This window comes from Mustelus asterias, chromosome 13 (assembly GCF_964213995.1).
Source record: "Mustelus asterias chromosome 13, sMusAst1.hap1.1, whole genome shotgun sequence".
Lineage (NCBI taxonomy): Eukaryota > Metazoa > Chordata > Chondrichthyes > Carcharhiniformes > Triakidae > Mustelus > Mustelus asterias.
In genome coordinates this window covers 82,249,627-82,261,759 of record NC_135813.1, presented here as the reverse complement: position 1 = coordinate 82,261,759, position 12,133 = coordinate 82,249,627, and the positions used below count along the sequence as shown (strand labels likewise).

The 12,133-nt window shown below is 44.4% G+C and overlaps 1 protein-coding gene across 2 annotated transcripts; it reads right to left on the bottom strand.

Moving 5' to 3' along the window:
- Positions 1-1,665: 1,665 nt before the first annotated feature.
- Positions 1,666-11,890, bottom strand: ran (RAN, member RAS oncogene family). 2 transcript variants are annotated; one of them, XM_078227136.1, is made up of 7 exons: positions 11,652-11,890; positions 10,828-10,881; positions 7,414-7,498; positions 6,562-6,687; positions 6,283-6,470; positions 3,380-3,550; positions 1,666-2,095 (listed from the first exon to the last, which is right to left on the bottom strand). In XM_078227136.1, exons 2-7 carry the CDS (start codon positions 10,861-10,863, stop codon positions 2,051-2,053), a joined length of 651 nt encoding a protein of 216 aa, XP_078083262.1. In that variant the 5' UTR covers positions 10,864-10,881; positions 11,652-11,890; the 3' UTR covers positions 1,666-2,050. The 2 variants fall into 2 exon arrangements, with proteins under 2 accessions (XP_078083262.1, XP_078083263.1); XM_078227137.1 differs by lacking the exon at positions 11,652-11,890 and adding an exon at positions 11,525-11,649.
- Positions 11,891-12,133: the final 243 nt, after the last annotated feature.

Here is a 12,133-nt window from a genome sequence, read left to right as displayed (position 1 = left end):
CAACCCATCTCCACACAAGTTCCATTGAAGCCAGTTCACAGCATGTACCAGACACCAACATATCAGTGTTAGTTAAACCTAACTTAATCCTGGCCCCCACCCCTTATGTACTGAACTTGGGTCACTACTCAAGCAGTGCTAAAACAATATTACTTCTTAAAAACCAATGTTTTGACAGAATTTTCAGAACTGTCATTTTCTGCACTGCCAAAAACTTGATCTTGCTGAAATTTGTTCAACTATGTGAAAAGATTGGACAGCCTTGATGGTGCCCTTGTGCAAGAATCACAAGGAGTTAGTTTGCAGGTGCAGCTGGTAATTAAGGCAGCAGATGGAATTTTGTCCATGATTGCTACAGGGATGGAGTTAAACAGCGAGGTCATGTTGCAGCTGTATAAGGTGCTGGTGAGGCCACATTTGAAGTAGTGTACTTGAGAAAGGATATACTGGCACTGGAGGAGGTGCAGAGATTCACTAGATTGATTCCAGAGTTGAAAGGGTTGGCTTATGAGGAGACTGAGGCTATACTCATTGGAATTCAGAAACATATGAAGGGAATAGATTAGAAGCAGGGAAGTGGTTTCCACTGGCAGGTGAAACTAGAACTAGAGGGCATAGCCTCAAAATAAGGGGAAGCAGATTTAGGACTGAGTTGAGGAGGAACTTCTTCACCCAAGGGGTTGTGAATCTGTGGAATTCCCTGCCCAGCGAAGCAGTTGAGACTATCTCATTGAATGTTTTTAAACACAAGGGTAGATAAATTTTTGAACAGTAAAGGAATTAAGGGTTATGGTGAGCAGGCAGGTAAGCGACACTAGGTCCACAAAAAGATCAGCTATGATCTTATTGACTGGCGGAGCAGACTCGAGGGGCCAGAGAGGATGTAACCCCTTTGCATTTCCTGTAAGACTAAGAAGTCCTGTCTTTAGTCAAAGCCCTCACACCCTGGTTACAATCCTATGTATTCCAATGTCCCCACACTCCATTGGAGGTCTGGTTGGGCATCTCTCAATCATTACAGGAGTACCTTGCAATTTTCCTCCATTATCTTGTATATGAAAGCTAAAGCACAGGAAATGGCTCAATCAACTAGTCACAAATGTCCTCTGAAATGGAGGTGTTAGGAATGAGCAATATGGCCTAGCCAGTGACACCCACACCCCATAAGTGAAAGACATGCCACAGCCCCATTATAACATTGCAAAACCCTCAGGGCAGTTTCAGGACTATGTTTTGTACTGTATTTGCTAGTTTGTGCAACACCAACTTACATAAAACATCAGCAATGAGTTATATGAATGCCCCACTCACTGGGAACATTATTTATTCTACCTCAGGTTCTATTAATATTTTATCACTCGAAAGAATGCAGAACAGTCAGTTCTTTCCATACAGGAGAAAAAAGGCAAGTTATGTACAGTCATTGTAGTCCCTGCAGTTACATTGCAAGCATTACAAGAGTACCAGCTATTAGAGGCTTCACTTCAAAAGAAACAGCTAGGGCAAGATGTAACACAGAATTAGTTATCTAGTTAGATGCAACATAAATTCTTGCAATCACCCAGCACTGGGATTCAGGATTTACTTCCTTAGCCACAGGTGGTGGACTAAATACTATTAAAAAACAATGAATTTTGAAAGGAATGCAGTACTTTAATGCCACAATTCATTTAGTCATTTGGAATACAACTTTATTAAGATCACAACTTTATGATCTAAACAAAAAGTTAACAAAAAAGTAGGAATGACATTAACATACAACTTGAAACGATGTATATTGTGATTCTACCTGTATCATAAATTAAATTATGCATACACTCCAATGTTGCAGTCTATCAATACAGTTTTAGTATCAAGTACACAGGTCCAAGTGTGAAGGAAATTGTCATACTGCACACCATTCACTCCCAATTACAACTCCTTTAGCCCCTAAAGATTTAAAGATTATAAGCAGTTAAGTTCTGTTCAGCTAATTAACTGGCAAACACGCTGCATCACAGGACAGCTGCCTATAAAACTAGGCTGCTGGTGCTTGACTCCAGCCATTAATTCACAGGTCGTCATCTTCGTCTGGCAAAGCAGTGCCTTGAGCAACCTGGGACAATTAAAAACAAGAGTAGGCATTTTAATAACATTTTCATTTCAGATAGGCAGCATTTATGTACACAAATGGTGAAAATGAGATAAAGAGTGAAGTCAGTGACATGTGCTCTTTCACAGACAATACAGGTGCATTAGCAGAGGTCTTCTGGTCAAATCATAACAGGATTACATAACAAGACATAGCAAGGGTGCATGGACTTATCCACAGAATTCAGCATCACATTCCCTATTATCTAATGCAGTCATGTGGAGATGCCAGCATTGGGCTGGGATGGGCTCAGTAAGAAGTCTCACAACACCAGTGCTCACCTGATAAAGGAGCAGCACTCCAGCAGCTTGTGCTACCGAATAAATCTGTTGGACTTTAACCTGGTATTGAGAGGCTTCTTAATAATGCAGTCAGTTACTTGCCATCTCAAAACAGATGACAGGCAGCAACTTATCAAAATTTCCATATCCTCAGCTGCAAAGTGCAGACTAATGTAAAAGCGACAGTTTTGCAACCTAAACAATCCAAGAAGGAATCTAATCAGAACAAAAGAGCCTCTCTGATCCCCCACTGAAGCTCCATAGTCACTAGCTGCCCCTAGAGTACAAGATATTTACATCTCTGAATTTTATAGATCATGAGATGCTTAAATTATGAAGCAACATTAGTCACATTGTTGCACAGTAGCAAAGAAAAAAAAAATCACATTAATATTTTTACTGGGCAACTTTTAAAAATTCTAATTTACTCCTGCTTAGCCTATAATTGAAAGGGACTGCTTCAAACAGAAATGTTGCTGATAATTGGTCGATTTACATTAGTGTTGAGACAGCAGACTGCCAGTTACAAATCAATCCACCAAAATCTCAAGAAACTGTCACTAAGATCACAAAGGCACACTGAACGGATGTTTCAGCAATTATCTTAGAGGTTCTACTTTTGAAACTGGACAGCTGAAGAGCCACCCAAGTAGACCTGTTTGCATTTGCCATCACGAAGCTGCTTTCTATGTAGAAAGATAACCAGGCATAAATAAATCCCATGCCACTGTTAAATGCCTTTAAGGCAGTCTATATGCTGACAGGCAACAATCAGAGCCTGGGCATGTTTCTGCATCCATATATTCAAGTTCGTCACTGCACTCAATTATAGCTTCCAATCAAGACTAGAAAAGTAAAAGATTACACACTACACAGAACACTGAGGGGAATGCGTTGTTAAATGGTGCAAAATAATTTTACATGGCAAAAAAACACTTGTTTTTCAGCTATCCAGTAAATACTGTACCTTCAGGTCTTCCTCGTACTGTGCTGCTAATGCAGGGTCCATCTGAACCTCTGGTGGTGCCAAAGCTGGCATAGCAACAAACTCCAAATTGGGATCTCCAATGAGCTTCCTGGCAAGCCACAGGAATGGCTTCTCAAAGTTGTAGTTGCTTTTGGCAGAAATATCATAGTACTGCAAGGAAGAATGATGTCAGTGAACTGGAACATCTCATTTCCATAGTATTAGAATCTGGCATTTGCATTTATTGAAGTGTATTTTATTAAGTTAAAGGCTTAAATATTGGGCAACATGACTCACTGTAAATAAACACCAAATATTTAGTGGAAAATCAGGGTTTACAAGCACAGCAATATGCTGAAAGCCAGTGGAAATGAGTAATGAGAATATGGAAGGCATCTTCAATATTTCTAGTTTCAAAAACTATTTAACAATTTGTTTATATATTTGTTCACAGGGTAAGGAGCATCACTGGCTTGGCCAGCATTTATACCTATACCATTAAGGTGGCAAGCTGCACTTGAACTGCTGCAGTCCATGTGGTGTCGGTACACCCACAGTGCTCGAAGATGGATACTGAGGGAACAACAATATAGTCCCCAGTCAGAATAGTGTAATGTTCCCATGCACCTGCTGCTCTTGTCTTTAGGTGGTAGAGGTCATGAGTTTGGAAAGTGCTGTCGACGGAGCCGTAGTGAGTTGCTGTAGTGCATCATGTGAATGGTACACATTGCTGTCATTGTGCATCAGTGGTGAAGGGAGTGAATACTGAAGGCAGTGAATGGGGTACCAATCAAGCAAGCTGCTTTGTCCCCGGAGGGCATCAAGTTTCTTGAACATTATTGAAGCTGCACTCAACTATGGCAATTGGAGTATTACATCTCAATCCTGACTTGTACCTTGTAAAAGCGGACAGACTTTGGGGAGTCAGGAGGCATGTTATTTGCCAGACTTCTCAGCCTCCAAACTGGTCTTGTAGCCACATGGCTAATCCAGTCCAGTTTCTGGTCAATGTAACCCCCCAGGACCCGTGGATAGTGGAAGATTCAGCAATGGTAATGCCATTGAAGGTCACAAGATGCTGAATTCTTTGTTGGGGGATGGTCATTGCCTGGCACTTGTGGCACCAAGGTTAATGGCCACTGATCAGCTCAAGCCCGAATGTTGTCTTCCAGGATACCTGGAGGAACTTGTACAATGCAGTGCTTATTTTTGACCTCCAACAACCATCTTCCTTTGTGCTAGTCTTCCCCCAACGACTTCAGGTTTGCTACGGCTCCTTGGTGCCACACTTAAATACTACCTACAATTAATTTCCCTTTCAGGTACAAGCAAGAATATTTGAAAAACAAATGCCAAACTTTAGCCCCTAGCCTCAACAGCAATTTCATTGCTGTTCCATGCAAGCAGCTTTATTTCAGGATTACGTCAGTGAAATTTTTAGAAACATAGAAAATAGGAGCAGGAGGCCATTCAGCCCTTCGAGCCTGCTGCGCTGATTGTCCAACTCGTAGCCTAATCCTGCTTTCTCTCCATAACCTTTGATCCCATACGCCCTAAGTGCCCAGAACTTAATTTTGAATTACCTCCTCACTTACTATTTTCTTCCCAAGATGTGCACTATATGAAGCATGCCACATCCCTCCTCACTAAAAGCCCCATTCTAATGGAACTTTAAGGACAATGATCAAATGCACTGGTGCTCATCTTTGAGGAATCAATACTGTACAAAGTTTGTGTAAATTTCAAAATTGACAGGTGCACGTTCGATGCAGTGTCAGCTTTTCTTGTCAAAAATCTGGACTCCATTTGAACAATGGAGAGAGCACACAATTTAGCTTCTGGTTTTGAGGCGCCTCACATTTCTGTTGTGGAACTGGCCCTTCAGCAGGGAAGCTGCAACTGAATTGATCATAGATACCCTACAGTGCAGAAAGAGGCCATTTTGGCCCATCGAGTCTGCACCAACCACAATCCCACCCAGGCCGTACCCCCATATTTACCCACTAATCCCTCTAACCTACACATCTCAGGACACTAAGGGGCAATTTTAGCATGGCGAATCAACCTAACCGGCACATCTTTGGACTGTGGGAGGAAACCGGAGCACTTGGGAGGAAACCCACACAGACACGAAGAGAATGTGCAAACTCCACAGACAGTGACCCAAGCCGGGAATCAAACCCAGGTCCCTGGAGCTGTGAAGCAGCAGTGCTAACCACTGTGCTACCGTGCCACCCATTGCAGCACAAAAGTTCCAAAAGTCAGGACAAATTGCTCTGTCAGCTGGATATTAAATAAACGGCTTCAAATGTAATGTCCACATTATCTATCTAAACCCTGCGCCGTTTCCTGCCCATGTGGTTTTCTGTCATCAGCCGACCTTTTCATCTTACACAGAAAAGTTATGAACTGTTTGAAAGATTTCTTGGAAGTTGGTTTAATAGATCTATTTTGTGTGAAGGAAGCTAATCTGATTCAGAATGGCCACTGAAAAGGTTTTTCTGACCTACTCCTTCCAACCAGATAGTGGAAGAGTGAATATTGTATCCTACACCTCTCACAAACATTTATTAGTAATTCAATAAGTTGTGTCTTGGGCATGGTTTTCAAAGTTGCAGCCTCAAACTTCATATAACCCCATCTCTCCAATTCCTGTATTGACCGTCTTTTCACCATTTCACCTCAAGAAGTTTGAGAATCAACGATTTAGGAAGAACGAGAGGCGCTCCTATAGTATTTTTTTTTAAAGATGCATTTCGGATAGCTGAATGAATTGCACAGATGTTGGGGAAAATTGTTCAAGATGCGGCTTGGACTTTTCTTCCAGTGCCAACATTGTGTGTGTACAGGACAACCAGCGTAAAAATCTCCCAATTATACAAAGATATAGACTAAAGTCATACCTGAAGATTTTTCTTCCTGTGGAAGACAATAGATTTTGCCTTCACTTTTCTGTCTTTAATATCAACTTTGTTGCCACACAACACAATGGGGATGTTTTCACACACTCGCACCAAGTCTCTATGCCAGTTAGGAACATTCTTGTATGTCACTCTCGAGGTTACATCAAACATAATAATGGCACATTGAGCTGTTAAAGAAAGAAGTGGTGAGAACCAAAGACATATTTTAATGAATACACAATGTTGCATAGTCAAGAACCGCATAACCCAAATCCTTACCTTGAATGTAGTAACCATCTCGGAGGCCACCAAACTTCTCCTGACCAGCAGTATCCCACACGTTAAATCTGATGGCACCTCTGTTAGTATGGAACATTAGTGGGTGAACTTCAACACCCAATGTTGCTGTGAAGAGGTAAACCACAAATTACACTGGTATTAGCATGGAAAACAAAATAACCCTCAACACCCAGGTCGCTGATGAAGTAACAGAAAAGGTTGATGCGCATTTGGCCTTCCAAATGGTGGTCATCTAAACAACAAGCTGGTTAGCACAACTGAATCTCTAGGAAAGAGGCAGCACCTATGCAAACATGAAATCAAGTTATGCGACAGAAAGCAGACAAGAATGGTGAACAACTGTTTTCGACTGAAGGAAAGTGGACTTTGATATACAGATAAGTGGGTAACAGGGGCATGCAGATTGGTTTAATGGGCAGCTAAAATTCAATTCAGAAGTGTGAAGTGATTTATTTTGGGAGGATGAGGAAAGGCACAATGAAAACTAAATGGCACAATTCTAAAAGGGTGCAGGAAAAAGTCAAAGTGACAGGGCAGGTTGAAACAACTGTTAAAAAGCCATATAGCACCCCTGAATTTATAAAGAGTGGCAGAGTACAAAAGTAAGGAAGTTATGAAAACAACAGGTTAAGCCTTGGCTAGTGTATGGTGTCCAATTCAGAGTGCCACACTTTAGGATGACAAGGCCTTAACAGAAGATTTACTAGAATGGTATCGAGGATGAAGACCTTCTATCACAGAAATTACATGGGAAAATTTTACAAGGTGGAAGGAGCGAAGAAATGGAAACAGAACAGTCTCCTTCAGTGGTCATTTTAGTTATATACTTACCTACATACTTCTTTTCAAACTCGCCAGTCAAGTGGCGTTTCACAAAAGTAGTTTTACCAGTACCACCATCGCCAACAAGTACAAGCTAGAAGAAAGCAAATGATTGGTTAAAATTACAACTCAAAAGCTGCAAGTATTTCGGTCCAATTTTCACACATGAACTTACAAATTAGCAGACCCCCTGCTCCGCCATTCAATAAGATCATGGCGGATTTGCATCATACATTTGGGCAGCAGAGTGGTTAGCATTGCTGCCTCACAGCACCAGGGACCCAGGTTCGATTCCCAGCTTGGGCCACTAGCTGTGCAGAGTCTGCATGTCCTTCCTGTGTCTGCATGGGTTTCCTCCCGGTGCTCCAGTTTCTTCCCACAGGCCAAAAGATGTGCAGGTTAGGTGCACTGGCCATGCTAAATCGTCCCTTAATGTCAGGGGAACTAGCTAGGGTAAATGCATGGGATTGGTGCAGACTCAGTGGGTCAAATGGCCTCCTGAACTGTAAGGATTCTATGGTTGCAAAAATCAAAGTATATTTTTATTCAAAATCAGAAAATCCTGAAGGGAGACTCTGATGAACAAATGGTTTGAAGTTATAGCGGTTGTTTTCTAGCATCTGCCTTACATGGTCCTCAAGCTACTCAAAGCATATCAATATACTGACCAGCCACAGGTCATAACTAAAATCATTTTTAATTTTAAAATTGTGTATTCAGTGAGAATGTGCTTTTTCCAGTATTAGAACCACAATCTATAGTGACTATCTCTTGTTACATTTCAGGACATTTGGGTGGTACAGTGGCATAGTGATTAGCACTGATGCCTCAGTGCCAGGCGCCCCCCCCCCCCCCCCCGCCAAAGTTCAATTCCGGCCTCAGATCACTGTGTGGGGTTTACACATTTTCTCCGTGTCTGCGTGGGTTGCCTTCGGGTGCTCCGGTTTCCTCCCACAGGCCGAAAGCTGTGCGGGAAAGGTTCATAGAAATCCTACAGTACAGAAAGAGGCCATTCAGTCCATCGAGTCTGCACCGACCACAATCCCACCCAGGCCCTACCCCCATATCCCTACATATTTTACCCACTAATCCCTCTAACTTATGCATCTCAGGACACACTAAGGGGCAATTTTAGCATGGCCAATCAACCTAACCCGCACATCTTTGGACTGTGGGAGGAAACCGGAGCACCCGGAGGAAACCCACGCAGACACGAGGAGAAAGTGCAAACTCCACAGTGACCCAAGCCAGGAATCGAACCCAGGTCCCTGGAGCTGTGAAGCAGCAGTGCTAACAACCACTGTGCTACCGTGCCGCCCCTGACTGGCCATGCTAAATTGACCCTAGTGACAGGGGGTTAGCAAGGTAAATATGTGGGGTTACGGGAATAGGGCATGGGTGGGATTGTTGTTCATGCAGACTCGATGGGCCAAATAGCCTCTTTCTGCACTGTAGGGATTCTATGATAGAAACGTAGAAACAGAAGATAGGAGCAGGCGGCCATTTGGCCCTTCGAGCCTGCTCTGCCATGCATTATCATCCAACTCAACAGCCTAGATCTATGATTAATATCCTACAAAAGCCTCAAAGGCTCAGTGAACCAGCAATGAGAATTAACTCTGCCACCATGCCACCCTTAAATTACAGTAGTTAGCATTGTTGCCTCACAGCGCCAGGTTCAATTCCAGCCTCAAGTGTGTGTGTGGAGTTTGCACACAGTTTTCTCCCACAGTCCGAAGATGTGAGTTAGATGGATTGGCCATGCTAAATTGCCCCTTAGTGTCAGGGGATTAGCAGGGTAAATATGTGGGCTTATGGGGATAGGGCTCGGGTGGGATTGCCATCAGTGCAGATTCGATGGGCTGAATGGCCTCCTTGTGTACTGTAGAGATTCTAATTTTCTAAAGTTAGGACACAAAGTCAGCACTTCAGTTACATTAGAACTGCTGGCTTCAGGGTAGTATCGAGATATCCGGGGTCAGTGCACCTCATCACCAAACAATAGGATCGCCAAACCGTCCTGGAGTTCCCATCAACTAAAGATTTGTCCCCAACCTTTGCTCCAAGAACTGGAGAAAAATCATAGGTCCGTTAAAAAGCAAGTCCCTTTCCCCGTTTCTCCTCTCAACTCCCAATATTTTGAACACTCAACCCTACTAAACACTACATCAAATCTGCAAAATCAAAGTTGATGACCAAGCGAACGAGAGAAACAGGACAAATCCTTTTCTTTTGGTTGGGGGAACAAGGGTTCAAAATAAATAGGCCAGGACATTGTTAAAAAGCATAATGCTTAGAATTTTAACTTGTAGGTAATTATGGAAATTCTGAAACATGTCTATTTGTGAAGTAGGTAAAAGATTACTAGCATTGGAGTAGGAATCAAGCTCATAGGACACTAAGAGGGCACTTTCACAGACTGCCTTACAAGCATGGCTCCAAAGGCAGAAAAGCTGGCAAGACTTTGAGAAACTTATCAACCCAGGAAAATGACAAAATACACACCTGACATACCTGGATACATTTGCAATAACAAAATAAAAGTGGATGGCATGCAAGCAGAGAAAAGCCATGTATTTTGTTCCTCTTGATTATTAACATTAGCCCTCAGTGGGCAGCACATTGGCACTAGCTAAACTGCTGGGCATGGCACCATCACCTGGGATCAAGACCAGACGTCTTCACAAAGAAAGGAAGTGAATAAAATAATTCCCTCATGTCCTATTCTATTTAATTTCTCCATGTCTTTACTTACCATTTCATTTTCTTGCAAAATTGGTTGAACATGACAAAGTATTTCCTTGCATTATTCTAACATTGCTTGGGTAACAGCAATTGCTTATTTCATACAAACCAATGCAGCAATGGTTCTGCAGAGGCCCAATCCTGGCACAAATTCACATTGGTGGGAGTGAGTCAGAATTAGGTCTGATGAGCTGTACTGGCATTCCATAAGACACATGGCAAGCAATATGAATATTGTAATAACTGTATTCTGGTGTCTACACAATATGGTATTTGATCAAAATGGACTCCCCCACCTACAATGCAAGTTTTGCATAGAAAGCTTTCACAGATATGTACATTGAGAACTGATGGAGGATAGTGACACTGCAACAATCATTTCTTGCAATTAATCTGAAGACAAAAAGCTCCAGCCACATCCACTATTTTTAGACAGGCAAGCAAAAAATATCGCATGGGTGGACCAAAAGACCCCATACACAGCATTAGGAATCAAACAAAATTGTTTTTTTTTCAATTCAAGTGATCAGAAGCCAAACTGTATTCAAATTCATTTCTAAAGCATCGCTGAAACAGTGATGCACACGCTGTCGGTCTGATGGAATTCTGTTACTCAGTATAGAGAAACAGAATTGTGAAATTAATTCATTTTACCTTGATCCCAACAACAATTCTTACCTTGAACTGAACTTGAGGTTCTCCTTGATCACCCATAGTTTTTCTTTAAAAAACCTTAAACAGAAGGCCACAATTAGGCACTAGTTTTGAAATGATGTACCTACATTAAAATCAGCTCAGAGCACACTCCACAAATGTGAGGAAAGAGCCCAGAAATGCGTCTTTAGAAATGGTTAAAATGGTAAAAAGTGTTAAATGCGTCATAACTTTCCCCTTTTGCTGCAATTCCCAAAACCTTCCCAAACTTTACCAGGCGCCAGCAGCGGGAGGGGAAGATTCCAGAAGGAGAAATGTTTGTGAACAAAGGCTTTGTGAGCAGGAAGGGCAGGGATGGAGGGAGAGGCCGGGCGGCCATGTGCTCAGCCAGGGCCCGCGCTCCGCTCCCCGCCAGGCCCACACCGCCCCTTCCGCCCGGCTCCGGGGCCAGGGAGGCGGCCAGCAACTGGGCCCGAGCCCCCGGGCTGAGGCCCGAGCCGAGCCCGGTCAGAATGGAGACCTCCGCGGCCGCACACAGAGCGGGTCCCGGGGCCAATACCTTCCGCTCCCCCCCCCCCCCCTCTCCTTTCCCCGGGACGGGAGTCCCGCGCTGCCTCTCTCGGCGGACCAGGCCCCAGGTCCCGAGAGCGGGAAATGGCGCCCAGGCCTCAGTAACGGGCGGGAAGCGGGCGGCGCTGTGGACGGCGGGGGTTTGAGGTACCGGGCCGGGGAGGGAAGGGTGGCTGTTGGCTGGCTGAGGGTCTCCATCTCCATCCCCCCCCGGGTCCGGGCCGAGGGGGGGGTCCCGGGCGCCCCGCTCTCCCCCTCTCCCTGCCTCCCGCGCTCACCTTCCAGAAGCCTCTCTCACTCAAAATGGACGCTCGAGCCTCAAATAGCCTGTTCAGCGCAGCACGTGACCAGCGGGCGTGCGCGGGCCCGCGAGCAGGGGAAGCGCGGCGTGCGCGGCCCCGTGGGTAGAAAGAGCTCCGCGTGCGCGGTCACACGGGCAGGGCGTGCGCGGTCCCGCGGCACGGGCAAGGGCGACGGAGCATGCGCACAATGGGAAGCGGGCAAACGGAGGGCCGATAAGACTGAGCATGCGCACGGCGAGGTCCGCGCCGACAGGATGAGCATGCGCACTGCTGCCCCCAGGGAGGACCCACATCACACAGTATAGTGATCAGAAAGAGACCAAACCAACTATTGTACATCAGAACTAGGAGCAGGAGTAGGCCATCTGGCCCCTCCAACCTGCTCCACCATTCAATAAGATCATGGCTGATCTTTTTGTGGGCTCAGCTCCACTTACCCGCCTGCTCACCATAACCCT